Source organism: Protopterus annectens, chromosome 2.part0, assembly GCF_019279795.1.
Source record: "Protopterus annectens isolate FY-2018-M chromosome 2.part0, PAN1.0, whole genome shotgun sequence".
NCBI lineage: Eukaryota > Metazoa > Chordata > Ceratodontiformes > Protopteridae > Protopterus > Protopterus annectens.
The window spans coordinates 909185470-909213090 of record NC_056728.1 but is presented as its reverse complement, the minus strand read 5'-3'; the positions used below and the strand labels follow the sequence as shown (position 1 = coordinate 909213090).

The 27621-nt window shown below is 38.6% G+C and overlaps 1 protein-coding gene across 1 annotated transcript in view; it reads left to right on the top strand.

Moving 5' to 3' along the window:
- Positions 1–27621, top strand: part of LOC122792789 (anthrax toxin receptor 2-like) — a 465974-nt gene that overhangs the window by 225862 nt on the left and 212491 nt on the right. Inside the window, exon 4 of the mRNA XM_044060359.1 lies at positions 11754–11835. Coding sequence (XP_043916294.1) covers positions 11754–11835 — 82 coding nt within the window. The remainder of the gene's footprint in view (positions 1–11753; positions 11836–27621) is intronic.

Below are 27621 nucleotides of genomic sequence, written 5' to 3'. Positions count from 1 at the left end.
CTGCTTTGGGATTCTACCCATAAGTTATGACTGCAGCAATGTGAGATGAAGAACATAGTACAGTTTTGTACCTACCATAAATGTAGATGTTCGAAGATCCACATTGCTGCAGTCCAATTTACCCTCCCTCCTTCCCCTCTGTAGTTGGGAATGGTTGTATGGTTTGGGTGGTAGCTGTTATTTGTACATGTTTTTTGGGAAGTATTCTATTTTTGGCTGTGGCCTTTCTTTTTAGGGCCTTCTGACATCTGGGGCAAGAAAAGACTGAGGATATGATGTCGGTCATGCTCTTTAATACCCTGACGCTCTGATGTCAGATCTGAGCGCCCATGACCGACGTCAGCCTAATACTTTGGTATTCGGGCCGACCGAGGACAGCGGACTACCCATAAGTTATGACTGCAGCAATGTGGATCTTCGAACATCTACATTTATGGTAGGTACAAAACTGTACTTTTAAGTAGCTGAGAAACCATACAAGGGCTGGCTGGGTTAGGTTTAGGGAAGCTAGCTCATTTAGCAGCTTTTGGTGGGATACTGTATCAAAGGTCTTAGACATCAAGAAAGATAGACAAGACAAGCTTGTTGTCATTTCCAAGCTGGTTGTTTGAGCTTGTAAAACTAACAAGGGCAGTGATTGTACCGTGTTTAGGTCGGAAGCCATGATGAGATGCAGATAGGTGATTATTGCTTAGAAAATAGTTGAGGAGTTATCTGTGTATGCATTTTGCAAAAATCATGGCTGTGGGAGAGAGGAGGGTAATTGGCCTATAGTTTAAGAACTCTGAGGAGCCGCCTTTGTGAAGAGAGATATAAAAGACTTTCCAGAGTTTTATGTACTGCTCAGCAATGAAAAGGTTTACTGGGAGAGATATAGGGTAGGAGATGGCATCTGCTGCTAGGTTTAGAAATTCACTGAGGAGGTTGGTCAGCTGCAAGGGAGGAAGGCTTTAGTTTGGAAATATTTTTTTATGGTATTAGTTTGAATTGGAATTGAGGGTCCTGTCCAGTTCATAAGGAAGACATAGGGGGTCTTGCTGCTGTTTTTTACTAGGGAGAGTATAGAGTTTGTCAAGTGTGAACTATGAGGCAATGCTGTCTGTGGAATTTGTTTGGGTTGGGGCTGGGGTTGTGATCTGTCTAGGCTTTAATAGTAGCTTGATGGCTCCCCTAAATTTTTGAGGATTGTTTTGGTGTTTTTGTTGCATTGTTTTATACTATAGCTTTTTGTCAGGCCAGATTTGTTTTGTGGCATGGTTATATAATTGATGGTAAGTAAGAAAGGAGTCTTGATTTTTGGTAAAGCATGTAGTTGTCTCAAGTGCTAAAACTTTTTAGCACCCTTTTATTTTTAGTCCCAGGCTGTATGCCGACTGTAGAAGTTGTGATTTGGTATACCTGACAGTCTGTAGTAAATGCCCTCACTAATATGTGGGGAAAACTAACAAACCTTTTAAGGAAACAATTTTAAAGCATGCAAGTGATATCAGGCTTAAGAACATGATGAATGCACTTATGAAACTTGTTTCTGTGAATCCAGGGCCTACTTTTTCATTTTTGCTTTTACAGCTGGTGAAGAAGAGAGGAGATAACGTTGTTAACAATACTGAGCTGGCAGAGATGAAGTGGATTGTGAGGCTGCAAGCAGATAAGACTCCTGGGCTTAATGGAACTGTACCTTTAAGACCTGCATTACTTTCCAGACAGCTGCTTCATTGAAACATTTCTTGTATTTTCTGATTGGGTGTTTATTAAATGGAATATGTGTTTCTGCTTAAAGTGCTGCTTGCTAGTTTGTGACTATTAGATCTGAAGAAGAGCCTAATGCTTGAAAGTGCTTATCTGTTTTACCTTGTTTATTAAACATTTTATGTGTTTTAAACTGGATTTGGCCACGTTAGTTGGACTGCTCATTTTTGGTTTTGTGTTTTTTCTTGGGACGAAGTTTCTGCTGCAGTTTGTGTATTTTTCTTAGACTTTTAATTCAGGAGAGTATTGGGTAACAGTTGAGTGAAATTATGAATTTTATTTAGGATCCTTCTTAAGTTCATGTTTTTTTTCAGATAGGAGCTACTTTGTGGGAGATTAATGATGTTTAGGGAGTAAGGGTTGTTGGTAGTGATTGATTAAGGGGTTGAGGTCCTGGATTAGGATGTACGTCACCACTTAGTTTGATCAGGGTAGAACTGAATAGAAATAGGTGTGTGAGTTTGGTAACTAGTTTAACATATTTGTGCAGTAAATGTGGGGTTAACTGTAAGTGTATATATTTAGATGTGAAGAGTTCTGTATTGGAGTTGTTGTAAAGGTATGGAGATCTGATGGTGATGATGATGATGTTTAAAGTAGTATGGGGTATGGTGTTGAGTGGGTTAGTGGAGAAGACAGTTGTGACCTGTTGTATTTAATAACAAGTAGAAAGGAAAGAGGTAATTAGCAGAATAAGTAGTATAAAGTGTTGGAGCAACATTGTTTGTATTTAATTTGGAGTGAAGTGTTGTGTTGGTGAATGGTATAGGGTGTAGCTAACAAGGGTGTGGCTGCTGTAGGGATGGGATGTATACTGAGGCTAAGAAGAGCAGTCTGTATTATAGGTTATAGTATATGGCTAATTGGCAATTATGTGTAAGACTGATGTGATTGGATGTGTAGTTAAGGAGTGTGTTTTGTGGATAAGTTTAAAATTAGGGATAGTGGGGGTGCATGGGATTTGGTGGTGGGGAAAGGGAGCGGAATGAGCCAGAGTGGAATGAGGGTGAATGGAACGGGTAGAGCCAGTTCGTGGAAGTATACTTTTATAAAGGAAGAGTGGTATGTTGTCCAAGTCCACCAATAAACTGAAAAATCTTCTCGACTTGTAAACAAAAAAACAAGTATCTTCTCTGGAATATAGGAATAGAGGGGTATTAAAGGCTAGAGTACATTGAGGTACTTAGGAAAATAAAAGGATGCAATTTGGAATAGATAGCTACCATTAGGGAGGATTTTCTTATAAATGGATTTAGTGCAAAGCAGTATGGGAGGTTAAAAAATAGATGGAAATGGGGCTAGAAATTAAGAGGTAAGGAAGTAAAAAACAAGAAAACAAGTGTATGTATAGAAGTAATAAGGTGATTTGGGGAGGGCTTTGGAAAGAGTCACAAGTGAAATGTTTATGTAGGAAGTATAAGCTGAGCCTAGCGGGCTACCCACCCTCAAGTCAATTTATAGATCAATTTATAATTGAGTGCAATACCTCTGTAGCCAGAACAAAGCAATTAATGAAGAGATGCAAGTAAAACAGGTTTACTGTCATCTCCTGAGACTAAATACTTGGCATATGCAGTATAGTCTACTGATCACGTAAAAGGAAAACAATGGCCAGTTGGCCATTAGGGAGGAGCCTACTATGCTCAGCTTACACTTCCTACATAAACATTTCACTAAGTTTAGTAAGGAGTTCTACTCTTTCACAGAACAGGCATATATTTAACTGATTAAAGTTAATATAAGACAAGGTACTTCATGATAACTATGCTTGCATGGAACAACGACAAAGTCTCAGTAAACTTGTATGTAGATGTAGTGACCACAGGCTCTGAAATGGAAGGAAGAAAAATAAACTCTATTAAGCTGTAAAATTTTATTTAGGCATTAGAGTTAATACTTAAATAAAATAAAAAAATAAAAAAGTATGTTTAGACAAAAAAGAGATAATGAAAGGACTACAGTAAGTCTGGGCAAGAGAATACAGGGGAAATATGAGAGTAGAGCGATGGTAAAAGTGTATGCATGTAAGCTGAAAGTAGTTGTAGCAGAAAGTATACTGATAGAGGACCACAGTAATGCTGTGTGAATATACAGCTGTATCAGAACATGGCACTACAGTGATGGGCACAATATAACACCATCACTTAGAATAATTCATGGGATTAACTAGTACCTCAAAACAGTATTGCATTGATATATAAATGTGTGTGTGTGTGTGTGTGTGTGTGTGTATATATATATATATATATATATATATATATATCTATATCTATATGGGTCTACTGAAAGCACATTTGGTTGAAAATGGAATATAGCCCCTGCCCCACTGTAGTGCGACCCTGGAGTGAGAATATAAAGTTGGGGGGTGTGAGGTGTGTAGCTCCCCACATTTTGCAGCTAATTTTTACTGATGTTATATGTTTTAATGTTTTATAATCGGATACACAAGTATATAATAGTGAATACGCTGCAATTATGTGGGGGGCTACATCCCCCACACTGCCCAATGTGGGAGGCTTTGCCTTGCACACCCCCCCTAACTTTATATTCTCACTCCAGGGTCACACTGCAGTGGGGCAGGGGCTATATTTCATTTTCGACCAAATGGGTTTTCAGTGAAATGGATTTTCGGTGAAGTGGGCTGCCTGAAATAATTTTTGACCAAATGTAATTCGACAAAAAGCAGTAGATCCATATATATACATATATATATATATACATATATATATATATATATATATATATATATATATATATATATATATATATATATATATATATATATATATATATATATATATATATATATATATATATATATATATATATATATATATATATATATATATATATATATATATATATATACACACACACACACACACACACACACACTAAGAAGATAAACACAGTCCACAAACTGATAAATTACTGGCAGCTGTTGTGAGACAAAAAGCGACTCAGAAGGTATTATAAATTTCTTTATAACTGCTGAGCAACCAAGACAACACTCCAAATAGCTTAATTATATAAGTATATACTGCTTGGAGTGTTGTTTTATTACTTGGAGTGTTGCCTTGCTTTTTAAGCTACTATTTGGAGTGTTGTCTTGGTTGCTCAGCAGTTATAAAGAAATTTATAATACCTTCTGAGCCGCTTTTTGTCTCACAGAAGCTGCCAGTACGCACACACACAAAGTTTATCCAGTCTGAGTGAAATTATTACAAATATAACACACAACCTAAATCTTTACACTGTTTTGCACAATCTTGGAACAAATAGTAATGTAGTAACATATGTGTTAGAACAAATAGAAATATAACCTGCTCTGTGTAGGAAGAGATATAGCCTGCTCTATGTAGGAAGAGACAACACTGAGGGTTTATTTCGTAATACATTTTATTAAATAGACACCCCACCCTTAAGTCAATTTATTGGCCAATTTATAACAAAGTGCAATAACTCTATAGCCAGAACAAAGCAATTAATGAAGAGGTGCAAGTAAAACCGGTTTACCATCATTTCCTGATGCTAAATACCTGGCATATGCAGTATAGTCTACTAGTCAAGCAAAAGGGGGCAGTGACCAACTTAGTAAGAGGTCCATAGAGTGCATGGTCCTTTACACAAGGACTTTCAGTCATAGAGCAGGCATGTATTTAACTGATTAAAGTTAATATGCGGCAAGGTACTTGCAAACATATAAGCAAACAAAGGTTACCACTGACAAGTTCTACACAAATAACTGTATTTATCCACTTTTGTCTGTGGAATTACTTAAGGAAACAAATTTGTAGAGGTGTCAGTAACAGGTCAGGGTTCATGTCACTTAAATTTCAGTACTCTAACATCGTAGCTTGTGTTCAGTACTTTATAGTTAGTTGTTACACGACCTTTTCACGATTTACAAACTTAACTTCAAACTCCTATCTGATGATCTGCACAGGACCAGTGTTTCAGGTAATATATTCCAAGGCTCTACTCCCTCCTCTTATTTATACCCCCCCCTCCAGCTCAGTTCTCAGTCACCCCTTTCAGCTGCTAGCTATCACTATCAACTCCACATTTCTTATCTGCTGTCTGAAATGTGATGCATTCAAATATCCCATAATTCTGTGCCACTGGCAGTATATTACACAGAAATGAGGCTGTACGTTGTTCATAAGATTCATTCTGTAGTTTTGCATTTGAGCCCATCAGCCTCCATATGCCTGTTAAATGACTTTTGAGAAGGGTCCCTTCAGGCAATGAAAGTGCTAGTGGGCTACTCTCTGCATAGTGAGTTTACTAATTTAACAAATTAACGAGTCAAACTAAAATATTTTTTTCCAGTGGGACTTAATTCTCTCTGCACTGCTCCAAATGTGGCCTTTACTCTCCCTTGTAGAATGGGGAAGAAGGGTGTCAGCATCTGTGAGTTTACTAGGACAGCGCAGTGGCACAGCTGTAGCGTTGTTGCCTCACAGCCAGAAGTTCTCTGGCTTGATTCTTGGCTGGGGTGCCTTCTGTGGAGAGTCTGCATGTCCTCCATACGTTCATGTGGGTTTCCTCTGAGTGCTCCAGTTTCCTTCCATGTTACAAAGACCTGCATCTGGAACATTTCTCCCCAGGCCTTTGCTGAAAATTGGCTTTGTTCCAAGTCAGACTTTCCCGGTAAACAAATGTTAAATAAGTAAATAATCCCATCCTACTGGCTTCTGCCACTGCCCTTCACACAGCATAATAAATGAGGTAATAGACACACATGCGCGCGAGCGCACACACGCGCCCGCACACACACACACACACACACACACACACACACACACACACACACACACACACACACACACACGCCTTAAAACTGGTGCAGCAGATAAAGCACATGGTGTGCAGAATGAGTTGTGAATCCCCAGCAGATCATGCATTTGCTGAACTAATCAAAGAACCATGTCATTTTTTTATGTTGTTTTAAAGGAATTTCAGTTCATTAACTTTCAAATTAACTAGTTTGTCAACTTGAATTAATTAAAAGTAATTCAAAAGAAAGATCCCTGAAGACTTAACTCTCAACTGTCCAGATTTTTGCCTCCTATTTTTTTTTTTTATCTGTTCCTCATACAATTTGGTGTTTTCTGGCAAGTCACAGAAGACTGAAGTCGCTAAATCGCACACATTTGAGTTTCAGTTCATATCGTTCAGAAAATGCATGCAAACTCAAATCCTGCTATTCTAGCAACTTTCTAAGTTTGTAAGAGCAATATTTCAAAATCTACCCCTATTGTTGGGGTTTTGCCCCTCCATTGGTTTTAAGCTTTGTCCAGATTTCTTGTGCTAATAGGTTGAGAAGTATGCCAGAAGGCCTTGTGTACCACAATATTGTGTTCCCTATGTCACCCTGTAGATCAGTCTAATACTTCAGCCCTACCTTCCTAAATAGCACACTTAGTCCAGTTTCTGCGTGCTTTTCCTGTACAATTTTTGTCTCTCTTAGGACAAGCGTACTGCAGAAACTGTGCACTAAAATATGCAAACAATAATGCCAAACATGATTTGTTAATGTGTATTTAATGCCCACCCAGGGGTGTTATGAGGTCCAGCACTGCAGGCGGAGGGCCTCTGCACCCATTGAAGGGTCTTAATTACACATTAACACACACCCTGTCAGGCATTATTGCACTTAGAGAATGGGGTCTCTGTAAAATTGTTATTTTACTTACTTATTTTTTAAGTACTATATTTTTTAATATATTTTTGATGTAAAATTGTTCATCTGGCTAATTTTTCAAACTTGCTGTAGTATATGTAAATGGTGTTGGAGGAAGCATTTTGCATCAAAAATGTATGAAAATAATTGTTTAGATAAGAGGTTGAGAGGCATAACACTCAGCCTCTTAGAACAAGAAATATGGACAAAGCCATAAATAATGGGGGAACAAAGGCCCAAAAATAGGGACAATTTTTAAATATTGTTTTTACAAACATAAAGTTGATAGAATAACAGGTTTTGCATTAGCATGCATTTTGTAAAGGGAATGAAGTCTGAAATTCAAATGCCTGTCATTTTTTCTGACTTCAGTTCTCAGTGCTTTGCCAGCGATTTACCAGAAAACCAAAATGTTATGAGGACCATACCAAAATATGAGGCAAAAATCAGGACATTCTGCAAAAACCTGTACAGCTGAGAGGTATGCAGACCTCTTAACTGCTGCTGCTGCCAGAGGTCGCTCTCACTCTTCACTCTCTTTCTGCTTTCATACAAGCATACACTCTCACTCAGACATACACACAGACCCTTTGTTATTTTAAGTTTTTCTTTTTTACTTCACACTCGCTAAACAGCAGAGCGCTGCTAAGAGTGTAAAGTAACGGCTCAGTTGATTTCACTGTTCACTCTGTTTCATAAACACACACACACACGGTCTTTTCTGCTATCATGCATGCATTCACTCACACACACAGACAGAAACACAAGCACTTCTACAGATACACACACAAACTTTTCTGTTTATTTTTGTTTACACTTACTAAACAGCAAAAACGCAGCTTAGTGAACGTAAAATAACTGCTCAATCAATCTTGCTTTCATTCACATGCACACATACGCTCACATGCATGCATATACTTAAACACACCCACACACAGACATGCACTTTTTTATGTTTACACTTTTTACACTCACTAAACAGCAGCAGCACTACTTGACGAGCATAACAATGTAATGGCGGCCATTAGGTTTTTTCAGTCCAAGTGCCACAGCAGCTTGATATGCTACCGTGAAGCAGTGGACTCATTTTTCAGTGGGCATTACTTGTACATTAATACCCTGCTGCAAAACATTAATTCTCTATTCAGGCTGCTGATATAAAGTTTGCTCATTTTCTAATATTAAATAAACCCTAATCCTAATACAATAACGGCTCACCTCAACTTAGTCAGAGCAGCATCACCATTTGTTTGGCTTCCACATTTTTCAAGTGATACTAAAATGCCATTGTGAATCAGCATAAATTGTTCGATCTTCCTACTTTACTGTAGGAGCAGACCTTCAGTGCGTCATCATGCCTGCATTTTCCTTCAGTCTTTGACTGTAAGGACTAACTAACTGCTGTTACATGAGCAGAATTGAGTTAATTCTGGAAAATTTCACTACCAAATTAAATATAATTGTAGGAAAAATAGCAGTAAAAGAGATGTCTGCCGACACACACTTCCAGGTAAACCACAATATTTTAAGTCAATTCTTTACTCTTTACTTTAGTGTTTGTAAACATTTGCGGTGTAAATGTGTATTATGGATTTAAAAATGTTTGCAACTGAATACAAATTGCAAAAATTAGCTATAGGCATTTTTCAGGTACAAGGCAGTAGCTCAAAAAGGAGCGCGCACAGCAAAAAATATTTACATCTAAGAACAGGAAGTCCTTTTTTCCTTGAACACGGATGGATAATGTAACCTAAAAAACTGATCTTGTATCTTAAATGACGTCCTATAAAAGTATTTTGCAACAGAGCTGTTTGTGGAATGGTGTGTAAAATCTGTCAATGTGCAGGTAGTAAAATGAAATAATGTAACGAATTTCTCAGGATAGAACAACTCAGAAGAATAAAAGGAGCAGAACAAGTTGAACCACTGAAAGAAGCTAGAATGTCTATGCATGTTTATTTGGAAAATGTGAAATAATTTACACCAATGGTTTTAAAACAACAATTTTATGACAATAATTGTAAAGCAACCAATTTGTTGGCTTTATGTTTGAGGCAGCAATGGTTTGAAAAGATAACTAAAGCCTGGAATCATGAAAATTGTAGAGTAGAAGTAGTCTCAGTAAAAATTGTGAATGTTGTGGTAAATAATTACAGTACACGTTATTAAACATGATTTACAAGTTTAGAGTAAGACACAGGGAATGGTAACATATTCCAGACAATTACACCCTCCATGCTTAACAGAAGTAACAAGATGTACATCAGCATCAAAAATAAAGGATATTGAAGAATCCATGAGAAACTAGAATACAGGGAAACCCCTGAGAGTGATGGGTTTCCAACAGAAGTCTGAAAAAAGGAGCTGGAAGTAATGTCTGCCTGGTACTTGTTAGCATTGAGGATTGAGTCAATCCTAGCCAGCTTATTTATGTGTTTGAGACATGGACACCAAGAAATTCACTTCAAGATCAAAACATGAGAAGTTAAATCTTGGCATCCGTGTTAAAAACAATAAGAGGTTATGATCACAGACCCAATCAGAATTATTTGTAGTGAGTGGAGCTTTATTTGCTCCATGCACTAATAGAAAAGAGAAAAAAAAAAAGCTAAGTATTCTGCTGTATTTCAAAGCCATAAAGATCTTGGCGAGTGCTGTCAGAAAGTTAGTTGCACAGTCTTGTATGTTACAGAAAGTCAGTGTCACATTACTGGCACAGACAAGACAGTCAGACATAAACAAATCTGTCATTTGCCAGTGTCATTTGTGGTCATTACTGGCAGATTGAACTGCCTAGCATATGATACCTGATGTAACAAGTGAAGCCCTGTCTTGCAGATACCTAATGTAATAAGTGAAGCCCTGTCTTGCTTAACATTTAAGATTGGGTCTCATGCTGTAGAAGCACTTAACTGATTTTTTTTTTTTTTTTTGTGCAATTACCATGTTCTCCATGCACTACAATATTTTTCTAAATGGAAAGGTACCTTTCACTTATAACTACAATTACTGCTCCTTTCTCTCAAAAGGTGGGAAAGATCTCCTTGATCCGTGGTTATACAAGGGCCATTTCAATTTTGAATTGTGACAACCAAGAGTTTGACAATTTTGGCAAAAATAATGGCTAACATATTGCCAATAATAATAGATGTGGATCTGTGAGGGTTTATATAATGTAGTAAAATATCTGAAAATATTACTAAAACCCTTAATATTCAGAAAGACAGATTGGACAGTAATGTTAATAGGTTTGTATGCTGAAAAGGCATTTGGCAGTATGTGTTGAGTTTATAAAGAGATCCATTGATGCGTTTGGGTTTAAACAGACATGGGCAATATTATGTTTAATGAGGACCTCAAGCGAAGGTAAGGATTAATATTGAGACATTTGAAACATTTTGCCTTGCTAGAGGAACTAAGCAGGGGTGTCCACTTTCACAGTTACTCTTTGCTTTATATTTAGTACCATTACCAGGGACATAACTCAGTCAAACCTAATTGGATATAAAGGAAGAAATACCAATGAGAAAATAGACCTCTCTTGCAGATACTATATGTTACCAGTCCAGAACATGTTATAAAATCAAATTTGATAAACTGGATTTTTTAATAATATAGCAGTATATAATATAAACAAAGCACAAAGGATGTAGTACTGAGCTATGTCCCAGCACATATCCTGATGTAGAGTTGTCCCTGTTTATGGGGTCATAGCTGAATAAGATGAGATGAAATGAGAAGTTGAGCAACAGCTAAGGAAATGAGGGAAGAGATTTCTCAGAATATTACAAGTAAGATAACCATGGACAGTGGTAATAAGATACACATGGTTAAGATTTTTGGGCTCTGCTGGATCTGTATATATTTAACAAAGTAGATTCCAAAACAAGGGAAGAAGTCACTGGTCCTGGTGGTAAGATTCATGACGTAGTGAAAATAAAACATAAGGTTTCTAACTCCTGATCTCAGATTGTGTTATAAATAGTTACTTTGTATGTTTAACTGTTTTTGGTTAATAAGCACTGTTAAATGAAACATGGAAGCAAGACTGGATAGAATATCGGATGACAATATTTGGATTTACATGCTTAACAATGGCAAGTTACAAATAACTAAATATAAGCAATGGCTTTCCAGTATGAAGCCACTTTATTGGTGTTGTGTAAAAACATTATAAAATTACATCAGTCAGTGCCAAAATAACAAGTGCACTACACACAGTATGTTAGAGTGAAAAAAAGTGTTTACATAGCTAAAAAAAAAACACATGATACAAGTTTTGAAAAAACATTAATCTCACTTTCTCTTTTTCTCTTAGAGCTGAGATTAAAAATGGCCTTCAGAGATTGAAGAATGTGAACACAGGAGGAGAAACATATATGCACGAAGGAATTAAAGCAGTATGTATCCAAATAGGCATTCTTTTTTGTAGTGTATTAGTCCTTTATGTCAGAAACATGTACCAACAGGCAGCTTTGTCGTCTTTATATCACTTCCTTTTAAAAAAAAAAAGCTCAGTTAATACTTTGTTCCTCTTTGATTTGCATAATAGAACATTGATTGGTATCTTACCTGCAGAACAGTCCTTGCTAGATTCTTACTGAGCAAGTTTAGTTAATTTACTTTAATCTAGATAACAGACATCTACCTGGACCCAAGCTAGAAACTGCAAAGCCATAGAAAATATATACAATATTTATGATGACAAATATTATTAAACAGCAGCAGCAGAGAGTAGAGTGGGGTGTGTAGATTATAACACCACATTCTAACTGTAAAACCATTAAGTTTTCTTAAATGACAGGCACTCTAAGTAATGGATGGGTGGAGGAAATTTTTAGATAATGGAAGGATGAGGAAGATACTTGTTTAGTGTTCCTTTGGTCAAGAAAGCAATTAGTTTAATTCCAAGTTCTTTGACCTCAATATGGTTGCTAGGGTCCAGTGGTCAGGAGTCCTGGACTTTTAGGCCAAGGACAGAAAAAGCCTGGTCAGTACTTGTAAGGGAGTTGTATTGCATAAAACGAAATAACTGCTCGAAAATGAAACCAGTAACCATAAAACAAAACGTAAAAAGATGAACGAATCCAGTCAGGAAGGTATGGAACACCAATATTTAGCGCTTTCATTCATTTTATTTAACGTGAACTTCATCAGAAAACAACTCTCCCAGACACTAAAGCACTTTATATAATGAAACTATGATCACATGATCAATGATGTCAAAAATTAATTACATTCATTAAAGTAAAAAAATATATATATAAAATATAATGAATAAATTTACTAAATTGTATTAAAAATATGTATAACAATGTATGTACAAAATAAATATATATATATAAATATGAATATACAAATGAATATCTTACATTTATTTGGTGTATAAAAAACATTTTATGTTAACTAAATCATTCAGTCCTGGAGCATGATCAGCTCCTAAATATACTTGCCAAATAGATTCTTTGCATTCCAAAAGAAGTTTATTATTGCCGGTGAATAAACTAATATCAACACTGTCTAAGACAGAAAAAATAAACTTTTTTAAAGTTAATACATTCAATCGAATGTTTACCTATTGCATTTGTCATATCCTTTTTTTTAATAGCCAAAATATGTTCACTAATTTTTTTTTAGGGTTCCTGTAGTCATCCCAACATAATAACTAGGGCAGGACTGACACTGGGCTAAATACACTACCATTTCACTATGACAGGTGTAATATTTCTTAGACCAATGTGTGATGTTAAGGTGTGAAAAATGAACCGAAGATGAATTGCTTAAAAATCTACATTGCTTACAATGATGGCAAGCATAGGTGCCCTTAGTGTTAATATTCACTTGTTTATCAGTAGCACATTTATCTACTTTCTTCTCTAATAAACTCTTCAAATTAACAACTTTTTTATGCTGACAAGTATGGGAGTATGGCCAGATTTCAGGACCTCCGAAATTGGAGTTAAAAGAAGAAAGTTCAGATGTTGTTTCATTGGTAGTCAGTTTATCTTGTGAGGTAAGAGTTGTGCCATTTTATTTTTTGATAAAAGATGGATAAATCTCCAAATCCGTAGAGATCCTTAGTAAATTGCAACAGAATTGGGAGTCCATATTCTAACTGGACTTGTAAGATCTCCAGGCCAGCTTTATCACATCAGCCAGAACCAATCAGTGAGATCCGGACAGAGTTCTACAAATAGGAGAATATGGCAAACAGGAAAACTAATAAAATTTGACAGCAAGTAAAATCTGTGTCAGGCCAATTATTTTGAAAATTAGTAACTTAAGATTTATTCTGAGACAGTGGGGTTATGGCCAGGTAATAGGGTACAAATGAAGATGAAAGATTAAACAAGTAGGGGACGGGCAACCTACTGGTAGAGTCCCTGCTAGGTGTGCATGCCACACAAATTGGTTCCAGCTACAGCCAGTGCAAACACTGCTAATGTTGTATGCCACAGTTAAAAAAGTGGTTGGATAGTAAGTACACATACAATGTCCAGTGCTTATGTTTTTGTTTTGTTTGTGTGTTTCTTTATCCTTTACAGGCAGTAAATAGTCTGTAATGGAGGGTTTGCAGGAGTCTGTTTAATTCTGGAGCCTTTACTGGTCCATAGGAGTAGGCGATGCAAGTGGGGGGGGGTCACAAAAAGAAGAATAAGATAGTACAATGATTATGCAGCATATAGGAATAATAGGGAGAAAAGCATCCTCAGAGTTGAGTTAAACTGTAGAAGAAGGTGGAGTTTTTCTTTAAACAAGGTGAGGAGTTTATAGGTTCATAGGTAGTTACTAGGCTATCTGCCTGAAGACATTTATAAGCCTAGCCAGAATGTGTTGGCTTTCGCCACCCCCTTAGATTAGCTCCCTGTACCTCTGTCCAGCAGAGCCATTGAAGTGATCCCTGGGGTAAACTTTCCCATCCACTCATCTAGGTTTCTCTTGAAGAGGGTTAGTGAGGAGGTCTGCCTAATGTAGATTGGAATCTTGTTCCAGAGCATGGGAAGTCTCTGAGACAGGAATCTATCCCTCCAGCACGTCCTATTTATTGTTGTGGTGAAGTTTAGATCCCTGGAGCACGTGTCTTAAGGGGATATGGTTTTCTTTAGGTGGAGCATGTCCATCAATTCTGGGTTGGACATGGCCTTTTATGTCAGGCAGAGATCACCTCTGAGTAGGCGGTAAGCAACCAAGTACAGCTGGAGTTTCTTCAGTCAAGCTGTATAGGGCATCTGCTTGAGGCCAGTGATCCTATTGGTGTGGAACTTCTGTGGTCTTTCCAGTTGTTGCAAGTGTCTTGTAAGGTACATCCCAAATGGGGCATTGTACTCTATGATGCGTCTGATGAGTGATGCGTAGAGGGGGGCCCAATGATCTTTCGATCTGGATACAAGCCCTTTTGTGATTAGGTGGGCCACATAGAAGGATTTTCTAACCACTTTGGCAATGTGATTATCAAAGGAGAGGTTACTGTCTACTTGGGTCACCAGAACCCTTATTATGTCTTCCGTATATAGGGGGCTACCACCTATGTGGTAGTTTGTGGGTACTTTGTTTTTTCCAAAGGGGATGACTATGCACTTTTTGGCATTTAGCTTGAGGCCATGGTTTTGACACCAGATATCTGTCTCCGTGAGACCCTTTTGGAGAGGATGTCTATGTCAGCCAGAGAGTCAATTATAGCCCCTAGTTTGCAGTCGTCTGCGAACTTGGTCAGCCATAGTCCTCCTGTGCTTGCCTGTACCTCTGAGAAGTATATGCCAAACAGGAGGGGTCCTAAGACTGAGCCCTGGGGAATGCCACTTGTAACCGGTTTAGAGTCAGGCCTAGCTCCCGCAACTCTTACCATGTGGGTTCTGTCCGTGAGCCAGTTGGCAACCCATTTGTGACGTAGGGGTTTATGTTCAGGCTGGTGAGCTTGTCTATAATACCTGAGTGGGGAATGGTGTCGAAGGCCTTTGTGAGGTCTAGGTAGGCTGCGTGGACCACCTTTCCCCTTGTCTATAGCCTTGGTAACTGTCTCAAAGAAGTCCATCAGGTTTAGGAGGCATGATCTCCCCTTAACAAAGCCGAACTGGGTAGGGTCCAGTGTTTGGAGGGTTCCAATGTCTCTGTTAATGAGATCCATGATGATGCGCTCCATAGCTTTGCAGACCAAGCTAGTCAGGCTTATAGGGTGATAGTTCCCGGGTCCGTTGTGGCTCCACCTTTGTGGAGCGGAATAACCGTTGCTGTGCGCCACTCTGTGGGCATGTAGCCTATGGAGAGGCTGAGTTTAAACAGTGTGTTTAGGTGAGGGGTTAGTTCATCTTTGAGCTTGTGTAGGGTGGAGCCTGGGACACCGTCCGGTCCCATTGACGCTGTGTTTTTGGCTTTGGAGAGGGCTGTTTTAACCTGAGTGTCTGTGATTTCAGGGGCACTACATTTTTCTGGTATAGTTATGGGCCCTTTTGGGGGTGAGAGGGGATGAAGTTTGCACTGAACCTGTCTGCCAGGATGTTGGCTATATCGGTTGGTTCAGTGTATTTTGTGCCATTCTACACTAACTCCGAGCAGATCTAAGGATTGCCACTTAGATTCTTGTTTAGTGTTCTTGTCACTTGAGATAAGTTAACTAATTCTGTGTTTGTCTTTGAAGTCAAGGCCAATATCAGTGGCCTCTGGATGACTAAATCTGCAGATGATTGCAAAGTAGGAGATGTCATTGAATCACTCACACAAATGTTCTGCAGGAGGGGCTGACACAGATAAATGGCTGGTGTAAGAGTCATGGACTAAAACTAAATGCCAATAAATGTATAATAATATCCTTTGGGAAGTTATCCACCCCTGGTAGCTATCATATTGACACCATACCCCTAAGAGCTGACCCAGTAATTAGAGACTTGTGGACACGCACATATAGCCTTTAACCAACATGTGTCTACAGTAGTGAGGAAATCCTTCAATGTTGTGCAACTTAAGGTATGACGTCTAGGTCCAAGGATGTCATTGTTCCACTGTATTTGGTATTTATCTGACCTATCATTGAGTGTAATGCCCCCTTTGGTGTATACCTAACCACTAAAACTTAAAGATTGCTCTGTAAGGTGAGAGTCACCACTCATAGGAAATTTTAATAAACTGGAATCCTTTATTAGTTGAAAATCATTTCATAAACACTAAAAACACACCAGCGTTTTTGTCCTACCATTAGGACTTCATCAGATGCTGACCGATCCTTCTACCCTAATTTTATAATCAAATAATTGTGACTTCATATCCTTCAATTAATTAACAAGTAAAAAAAAAACTGTTTTGAAAAACTGTTTTAAAAAAAATCCATTTACTATGAAATACAAAAAACATAAATGTAATGACATGTGCCTACAGCGCATGATGAGTGCCTAACCAGGCATATCTAACAATTGGAGCATCTGTAGAGGCTCCTTCCTAAAAGAATACAGGGTGTAAGTATAATGACTATGCAGATCACCTCAAGGCCCTATCCCTGTATTAAGTAACAGGCTGTTGAAGGGAGACCTCTGCATGGCATACAAAGCATTGTCAGACCACACTCTGAACATCCTGCATGTCAGCAAAACAAACAGCACCAGAATTACTATTTCTAAAGACTTAAACCTTGCCTGTGATAGAAATAGGACCTGCTGGAGGGATAGGCATGTATCCCAGAGACTACCCCCTTCTCTGGAACAGGCTCCCCATTCATGTGAAGCAAAGTTCCTCCCTAACCCAATTCAAGTGTTACTTGGGCAATTGGATAGGGAGCAGGAAATTCATAACTGGTTTGGCACCTGTGTCTCTAATGGACATAGGTAGCCTGTAAGTGGTTTATCTCCCAGGTTCCAGCTTGTAAATGTTTTATTTTATGGTATTACCTACAGTCCTAATCAGTGAATTACACTACATTTTTGTGCATCATCTTTTCAACAAGCAGTTAATTATAATACTGAGGAAAATACACATAGCAAAATAAAAGATGTGAGACATAAGCATGAAGTGAATCCAGCAAAATTGCTTTAAATGCTTATGTGATTATTAGGGAAAGTAGTGGAAGATTCAGTGAATAATTCAGTAAAGTGTTAAAAGTGAATTGATTCTCTCCACCAGTCAAATCCCAGTCATCAAGATTTGGCAAGTAAATACAAGTAAAATGATGAAACAGAAGAAAGCACCATGAAAAATAAAGATGAAGTATTCACAGACTGGTTAGGATTAATGGGCTACTGTTTTCTAATTTCTTGGTTGTGGCAAAAAAGAATGTGATGGTTGCAGAGATATTTAGCATACTTGTGTTGTATGTGACAACTTTTTGAATTTTATTTTGTCTTTGTCAAGTGAAGGGCCCTCCTTATGTAGTAAGTAGTGTATCATCCTGCATAATGCATAATTATTATTGATGGGTGTGACACCCGTGCACTGGCCCAGCAATCCAGGAGCCTCAATCCTCATTACTAACACCAGTGTGAGGCGTCCATATAGGGAAAGGATAATAAATGCACACACACAGTAAAGTACAATTTCCCTTAAGAGCACACAGAGATCACAGTCAGTCTGGGGCCGGTTTCTTCTTTCTCTCCAGGTCCTCAATAAGACTCCTCACTGGCACAGCTATAGGGTCCAGATCTCAGCTTAGTGGGCAAGCTAAAACCTCCAGCACCCTTTCTGTCCAACCAGTGCTTCGTGTCTCTGCCCAAGTAGCTGAAACACACACTTTGAGATAAGAGTTTATACAACCACTCCTGGGGAAGGCTGGCACAGGTTCTTCAGCTGTGCCCCTTTTACCCAGACTATACGGTAGAAATCACTGCCACCACCCAGCTAATATTTGTCAGCTACTCCAAGGCCCTTATGAAAGGGTGTCCAATTATACTGTGCAATATTATTATCCAAATGGTAAGTGCAACCAAACAGTCAAGACTTATTTGGAGTGACTTGGTAAGTATCACTGTATACATGCAGTGTACTCTTAGAGCTTAAATTATCTCTACACAAAACAGCCACAGTTGAAAGATTTTTAAATATTTAATAATAAATAATAAAAACACAATACAATACTTCTTACTACACAGTGCTAGTCAAGAGTTCACAGATCACAGAGAAATACTTAAAATAATACAGTAGAAAAGTTCTGACATCACAGAAAAACAAACTAGTCTTCTTCCTATTTCCTAGCTATATCTAAGAGAAAACACAGTTCTAAAATCCTACTTGCATGTAGACACAGGCAGAGTGGTGAGTTGGATGTTCTCAAGACAAATGCTCAAAATGCTCTCCTTTATGTCCTTAAATTGATTAGTACCACTGATTCATTTCAGATTACATTATTTCTTTCTGGTTACTAGGTTAACTGACTCACGGAATTTAATAGCCCTTTTGATCTTGCAGTTGGTCATAGGCAGAGCAATAATAGAAATTATACATGCAATTTCTAGCCATTAACTCTGGCCTCAAAACAATAGGCAGACTGCCTTTATCTAGACATCTCGGCTCCAAGTTTTGACATCAAAGAATTGACTTATCAGATTTGTTACAGCAGAGTGCGCTGCTACATTTTTGCAGTTCAACATTTAACACCATTTTTCCCATTTACGAGAACAAGCCTGTGGCTTATATTAATATTTACAAATGACCGAATTATCTACAAAATTCTATCTGGCTAGGCTGGCAGCCTTTACCTATCTTCACAATGGGATTATGTTATTGTCATGTCATTGTAAAATAGAATACAAAAGAAAACTAGGGCATAGAACAGTACCCGGTGGTACACTAGAACAGAATATACTTTCCAATAAGGTCGGGTTGCCTGCCATTGATATGGAGATGATTTAAGAGAGAGAGAACTGAAAAAACATTTACAGATAATGACACTGAATCTTTTTGACTGATTTAAGTTTTGTAAGAAGGGTTTGGTGGCTGATACTTTTGAATGCTCCTGTAATATCTTCAAAATTACTAATTGTTAACTGGATTTATCCATGGGTAAATCATTTTTTTCAGTTATGGTCCACACAGTGAAGTTTTGTTTCATGACCTAAAATTATGCTAATGGCCTATAAACATGCCCATCTTTTTAATTTGCTGAAATACATTGTTATGACTTTTCAGAGATTTTGGTAGTGCTGTAGAATTGATATGGGTCTATAGTACTGAGCAGGTAGAATGTAGTTTTTTTTTTTTTTTTTTTTTTGGATGACTAGGTAGAATTTAAATTGAGGTGGGGACATTCCCAGAGGTCAAAGAAAGATTAAAAATATGAGCAAGAGGTTTTTCTAGTATGGATGCAGCATTTTAAAGGAGTGTTTGGGGAATATTGCACTTTTTTGGTCTTAAGTTTCTTTCTAACTTTTCAATATGATTTGCTACTGTTTTGTTGCAATGGCTGGAAAATATAAATGAAGGGCTGATAGACTGGGAGAGTGGTTAGAAATGTGACTGGGTTTGGAATATTAGGTTACTGTGATGGACATTTTGTGGAGAAGGAATGGCCTGAGGAGATGTTGAGAATGGGGGGGGGGGTACATTTTTAAATTCTTGGTGGCAGGAAGGAGCCATGCAGTCTGCACCTTTTTGGTTCCTTTTTTTCATAGTGAACTCTGTCTTGTGAAATTTTCCATATGAATTTGGATTATAAGGTGGTTCTGCATTTGCTTTAAAGTGTACCAACTTGACTTCCTGATCCTAATTTTGCATGCTTTTCTAACGGAAAGGTGTGGTAGTTATCTGGATTATTGATTCTTCCATTTTTGCCATGCTTTACTTTTTGTTTTCTCAAGAAATTAAATTGAAGTCTGACCCAGGGACAGCATTGTCCTCTTAGACATGTTTATTTCACATGTTAGTAGTTGTCTAAGATAGTTTGTTTCCTGGTGTGAAACACTGATAACAACCTGAGTAGGATTGAGAATGAATAGCCCAGTCTAAGGTTGGTAAGTTTTTTAAAGTACTTGCAGTTTGTTTTATGTCAGAACAGGATCTAGATGTGGATCTAGATGTACTTACAAGTGGAGGAATGTTAGAAGTTTTAAGAGACAGAGACTGTGGTTGTTGGGGAGGAGTGTTTGGTATGAATAGGTCATGACAATGTGATCTGTAGTGAGAGTAGGGAACAGGTGGAGGAGACCCTGGAGAGGTGGAGATATCCTCTAGAGAGAAGAGGAATGAAGGTCAGCAGGTCTAAGACAGAATATATGTGTGTGAATGAGAGGGAGGATAGAGGAATGGTGAGGATGCAAGGAGTAGAGGTGGTGAAGGTGGATGAGTTTAAATACTTGGGATCAACAGTTCAGGGTAATGGTGAGTGTGGAAGAGAGGTTGAAGAAGAGAGTACAGTCAAGATGGAGTGGGTGGAGAAGAGTGTCAGGAGTGATTTGTGACAAACGAGTACCAGTAAGAGTGAAAGGGAAGGTCTACAAGAGGGTAGTGAGACCAGCTGTGTTATATGGGTTGGAGACAGTGGCATTGACAAAAAGGCAGGAGTCAGAGCTGGACGTGGCAGAGTTAAAGATGTTAAGATTTGCACTGGGTGTGATGAGGATGGACAGGATTAGGAATAAGTATATTAGAGGGTCAGCCCAGGTTGGAAGGTTTGAAGACAAAGCCAGAGAGGCAAGATTATGTTGGTTTGGACATGTGCTGAGGAGGGATGCAGAGTATATTGGGAAAAAGAGGCTAAGGATAAAGCTGCCAGGTAACAGGAAAAGAGGAAGACCTAAGATAAGGTTCATGGATGTGGTGAGAGAGGACATGCAAGTGGTTGGTGTGACAGAGCAAGATGCAGAGGACAGGAAGAAATGGAAACAGATGATCTGCTTTGGTGATCCCTAACGGGAGCAGCCGAAAGAAGAAGGTCAAATAGTGAGCTTTTTGCCATCGTCTGGTTTTGATCAGTAGAAATTCATGGCATTATTAAATAGGGAAAGTGGATAACATGTACTTTTTGGGGGTCCTATAAGGTTTATATTAAAATGTATGTATTTATTTACTGACGTTTGTTAACTGGGTTGGTGCAACTGGGCGTGTGGCCCATTTTCAAGTGAGACCTGAGGAGAAAAGCTCCATTAATAGACATTTATAGTATATTACAATGCTAAACAATTTTTAATACAGATGTGAGAGAAAGGAAAAAAGAGTCTATATACAAAGTAGAAAGCATCCATAAAGCAAAAATCATACAATATTTTACACGGAGAGTATATTTAAGTACAAAGTTTAAAAAACAAGGGGTATGCAAAGTGAGTGTAAGGAGGCTAGGTAGGGTCGTGGCAGGGGCAAGTCTTGGAGTTGAGTAGATGAGTTTTTAGTTCCTCTTTAAAATGAGAGGAGTGGTAATGGAACGTATTTCAAGTGGAAGTTTGTTCCAGGCATGGGCTACAGAGTATTTATATAGAATTTTGCCTATAGATTTTTTTGGTTAGTAAATGTCCAGTAGCTACTGGTTTGAAGTATGGAGGGTCCGAGATGGAGTATAGGTAGAGATTAAGGAAGCAAGAGATGGACAGAATGAGGGTTTTTAGAGAATAGTCTAGTATATGAAATTGAGATAGCAGCAGTTGTTGGGGGAGTTCAAGCCATTGGAGAGAGTTCAATGCAATACAGTGGTGTGAATTGTATGGGGAGTTAGTAATGAATCTAGCTATTTTGTGGTAAGTTTGTTGGAGTTTATTCAGAGTAGTGGCCTGGATGTTGGTAAGAACTGCAGCAGCATATAGGAGGGAGGGGAGGAGGAGTGCCTGTGCAAGGGTGAATCTAGCTGCAGGGGTTAGAAATTTTTTGTTCCGATATAGTAGGCCTAGTTTCTGGTGTGCTTTTTTTTTTATATTCATTAGAGTACGTGCAGGTTGAATTTTAATTCATCAACAATGACCCCAAGGTGTTTTGTGCAAGTATCAGGTTGGATAGTTGTGTTAGAAGATTTAATAAACATGGATTTGTGGTAAGTAAGAGAATGGGGAAGGAAGAGTAGGAGTTTAGTCTTTTTGGAGTTTAGGATCAGTAGGTTGTCTGAGAGCCATTGTTCAGTGGATAGAAAGACATGTTGGGTTTAGGGTATGGAGCCCGGAGATGTTTGAGATAGAGATAAGTGTAAAGTCATTAGCATATTGAAAGAGTGAAGATTCTTTGCAGGAAGTAAAAAGATCATTGGTAAAGACATTGAAAAGAAGTGGACCTAAGATGGAGCCTTGAGGAACACCTGTTGGAATGGGAAGGAAGGGTGAGGAGGAAGACAGCCATTTGACAGATTGTTCCCTACCAGATCGGTAACTAGTGAACCAAGCAAGGGTGGAGGAAGATAGGTTGAGATTGCCAAGTTTGGAAAGTAATTGAGGACAGTATCAAAAGCTTTGGAGAGGTCAAGGAAGAGACAGGAAACAAGTTTATTGTTGAGTAGGGTCTCAGCGATGGAGAGTGTAAAGGAGAGGAGGGCAGTGGTAGTGCTACGGTTGGGATGAAATCTGTGTTGGGTCTGCAATAAGTAGATTTCCCTGGTTAGCAAATGTAGGCCTGAAGTAGAGAGCTGTGGGATTCAGACTGGATATAAATAGTTTGGTATGGTTGCACTTAATTGGTGCATAATTTCTCCTCCCATTTTTGTCCTTGTCTGTTTTCAATTGTGTGGTAGTGAGTATGTATAAAGATAGATGGGTGGGCATCATCTTTACTCTAAATTTCTTTAACTCTGTATAAATCAAGACTGTATAAGAGGAGGCAGCATTATAGGATATTTGTCTTGTTTCTGGTGCTTTGTACATTAACATGGCAGATGTTTTTTAATCCAATGGTGGAGTAGTTTTAGAACTGATTTAGCAGAATTTGAGGATTACAAGTCAGGTGGGGTTGTATAGTGTCACTTGTGCTCTGCAGATGGTGTGAATTCAGAGATGGTTCCTTGGTTTGGGTTGACGTCCCTGAATAATCTTCTTAGTAATCTGGCTAAATAAGAGGTACCACATCATTATAAATTTTATTTAAAGTACATAAGGGTTATATTGTTATGACAGCTACTAAGTAGGGGGCAGGACTAGCTCGAATGTCACACTGATGGGGGAAGGGATGTGAATTTAACATGTGTACCAATAACACTTTGTTTTACAGCACAGTAAACCACTCCCATGCCTGATAAAAAGTATGTATATATTTAGAAAGCTTGTGAAGAAATTATTACTCTATTTTTGTTTAACTTGGATCGCTTGTCTGTGTACTTAAAGGATTTTCGACTGGAAACAGACTTGCCTGCCTTGCTTGGATTACTTTTGAATACTTAATAATGCTGTACAATTATACATTTTCTATTATTATTTTTTGCTTTTTACTTAAGACAAGTTTACGTTCGCTACTTCTATTACTGTTGTCTTTTCTGATTAATATACAGTGATTAACTAGAGATATATGGACTTGAAATCTTCCATACAGAGAAGTTTCTTACACTGTTTTGTTTTTGGACCCACTACACTTATTTAATGGGTTGTTTTGAGACTTCGGGGATACCACTGAGAGTACTTGTTTTTTGAAATGTTTATTTTCAAACCAAAGGGTAAAAAGGACACAGAGACAAGCCATTCAGTAAAAACTATAAGAAAAACCAAGCCAAGCTAGACTTTTCACCTCCTGTAGTGGAGGCTCATGAGCTATATGCAAATGACCCCTTAAGGACATGTTTCAGCTACATGGCTACTGAATGCCCATGACTTTTTTACCTTTTATGTTTGTACTGAATGGTTTATATGCATTTCCTCTTCAGCCTTTGGTTGGGATGTTAGTTGCAGGCACCTTAATCTTCATCATTAAGCATCAGCTGGTTTTAAAGAACCTGTGTTTCTGCACTATAGCCAAACTATCCATTTATGCTGGGCTGATGATGTCAATAAAAAGGTTGCAACATGTGTGTGCACAACAAATGAGGTTTAACTTTATTGGCCTTAATGCAACCGTAGAGACCTAAAACATAAGTCGCAGAATTCATTAGGTATGTATATTAAGCATTTCATGTGCTTAAAAGGTAATTTGCATATATCCCAGGCGCTTCCACTGCAGGAGGTTTAAGGCATCCCACAGTGAAAACTCTAGCTTGGCTGATATATTTGCTCTTTTTTGTTTGTGCTGCATGTTAAATAAATGGAAGTTTGTAGACATTTGGTAGCTAATTTTCTAATGCTTCAAAGGTTGACCAAGCAATATCCATCTTTATGAGCTTTACAACTGCTGTTTGACCAGACCCATGCAAGCATGGATTTTTCACAGCATGATCTATAGTCTAAATGTGTTGTGTGGAAATTGTACTCTATATTTTTCTGTAGTGTAGGAAAGTTAGAATGAACTACAAACAAGTGAGTTTGTTTTCAGAAAAAAATGGTTAAACTGCATAAAATGTAATTGTCCTTCTAGTAAAATGTGTAACCTATACATATCCTGTATAAGAATCATGCAGTCGAACCTGCCCCAATGTCATAAAGGCATGAAACCCTTACTGTGGCCCAGGTGGCTTGAGTTTATTTATAATGTGGCTCACTTACTTGATAGCGCAGACAGGAAAGATGGGTCTGGCCATCTTAGGGTGGAAAGGGGAGCACATATTCAGGACGCATGCATGCTGGTTGATTTCCTTAGTGAAGACCTGGGAAATAACTGCATGGTGTCTCCTGTGTGTTGGCAGGGCATAGTCTTCACAACCTCTTGCAGAACTGTAGGGTGGTGCAGGTCTGATGTCCATTGTGTTGGCAGGGCATAGTCTTCACAACCTCTTGCAGAACTGTAGGGTGGTGCAGGTCTGATGTCCATTGTACAATTCCATCCACAGGTTGTTCGAGGACACACACATGGAGATAGGATAAAAAAAGCAAAACTCTTGAACCACCTTTGATGGTGTCTACATTATGGCCGTTCCTCACTGACCCTTTCCATCAACAGTGGGGGAATAAATGGACAGAATTGTACAGGAGGGGCTGAGAGGAAGTAAGAACAGAGATCAAAAGTGTTAAGCTATTTTTCTGTTGATCTTTAGTAAAAATTTGAAAATTAAACTGTTGTCAAGCAGTCAGGCTGACATTTGCAGAGCTTTTTTAAGAGACCTATACATGGACTAAGAGCATCTTTCATTGCTAAGAAGTGCTGTAACTGCAAGATTAAAAGGGAATTTTGAAGCTGGCAGGAAATTGCAACCATGGAATTCTTTAAATGGGGGTGGGATTTGTCTGAACAAAACTAAAGTAAGAATGTTTTCAATTATTGCCTTAAAGACACCCCTTTGGAAGTTTTGCAAGTGCTAGGAATCTTCTAGTTTGAAACTGCAGCTGTTGAGACTTCATTCAGTCTGTGACTTGCTTCTGAAATATTAAATGGACAAGGAACTGGTTTCTGGAGTTTATAGCCTTTCAGTATTTTTTTTCTTTCAATAAATGCTTTTAACAGTTAGAGGTAGGTGCAGTGCAGTAAGTGGTAGTAGTAGGATGGCTAGTAACTGTATGGTGTTTAAACTCCTTTTCTCAGCGGTGATCTTTTATGTTGTATTTCAATGTGCAACTGTTTAAACTCTGTTTAATTTTCAAAGTACGTTATCTGAAGTTTTTTTTTTTCATTCAGACGATCCATCACATAACTATGAATACAGAGTGCTAGAATTTGGCATAAAATTAGCATGTTAAAGGGTTCCCTATTAGAAGACCAAAGACGCATTCTTTCGAATGCGTCTTGGTCGAACTTAAAAGACTGAAACAGCAAAATATCGAAGCGGCTTTTAAGCAAATTCTTTCTCTGAGAGCTTAGTGTTGGGGTATGTGGCTTGGGGTTGACTCTGAGTTTGTTGGGTCTGTCCCTTCACCTGGGAGAACCAGTTCTTGATATCGCTGCTCTGGTGGCATGTTTTGAATCTGAACCAAGTCATATCTTGTGAGGGTATCTTATCTCAGTCCTCAGATCCTAAGAGAACATCTTCTGGACTGGCTTTGGCCTGTGAAGCATTTGAGAATGTTCTCTTCTTTATGAAAGGAGGTTATTAATCCTCATTCAGATCCATCCTGCCCTCTCTAGCTTCTGGGGTCTCAGTTACACATCATCCTATACTTCAGGGCAGCTGGTTCCAACTGACTTTGACCAAGGTCATAGGGTTAGCTCCACATCCGCGATTTGATCATCCCCCTGTGAAAAAGCACAGAAAGCATGGCTGTAAAAGGAAGCTTTTGGCCTCCGACAGGAGTCGCTCGCCAACCTGAATGAAGGGAAAAGGGTCTCCAATGTCCCACAAAAAATTTGGAGGCATCCTTGAATTGCTTAGACGGGGGGGGGGGGCAGGTCCACTGATGCACCTTCCCAAGACTGAATTGAAAGACCTGGTGTCCAGTGGGTGTGGAATGAGCTGGATATGGTGAAGTCCATTCCCTGAAAACCCAGTAATATTTTTATCTCCTCCAAGACAAGGCCACACTGGAGCAAGAGGCCTGCAGTAGATGCCATTGTGTTAGCAGGAAAAAAACTCTCCATGGAGACTATTTCTGTCCATCTCCTGAACAAGGAGTCCTGAGGCCTGGGCAGATTTGAAAAGCATGTTTATGCATCCGCTATATCGACTTTGTGCCCTGAATTACCTTGCCTATTTAAAAAGATTTCAGAGGGATTTGACCAGAGAACTCTAAAAATCTCTCTTCCTCAGTTTCCATGACAGTGGAATCCTTTAAAACTTTTGGATTTGCAACATTTGCTTGTTGTCACACAGTATGGCACATCTAGAGTAGCAAGCTCTGGCATTGCCATATACTAACATGCCTGGTTGAGTCTCTGTGGTACCATGGAGAACTTCAAAATGGGATGTGATTATGGTTCTGAAGGTCTTAGGGTTTTGCACATGATACTGCTGGAAACAAACCCCCCAGGGGCAGAGGGATAAATAGCCCTATTGGCAGAGGACCACAGAACCAAAAGGTTTGAGGTTCTTTCACTGACAAACCCTTCCAGTTCTTTCAAAAGGTTTCCAGACCTCTGCAGTATGAAGTAATTTGGTTGCACTTATCTTTGTACCCTCTTACCTGATCAGCTATCACTGTAGATTCAGGGGTGCTGAGAGTAATAATCAGAAGCTACTACATTCCTTTTCATTCTTCCACAGAACTGTCATAAAGAAGCCTTCCCAGCATACCTTCCCTGCAAAGAAAGACAGCAGCCCAAGAGATTGCAAGGTTGCTAAACAAATATGTCAT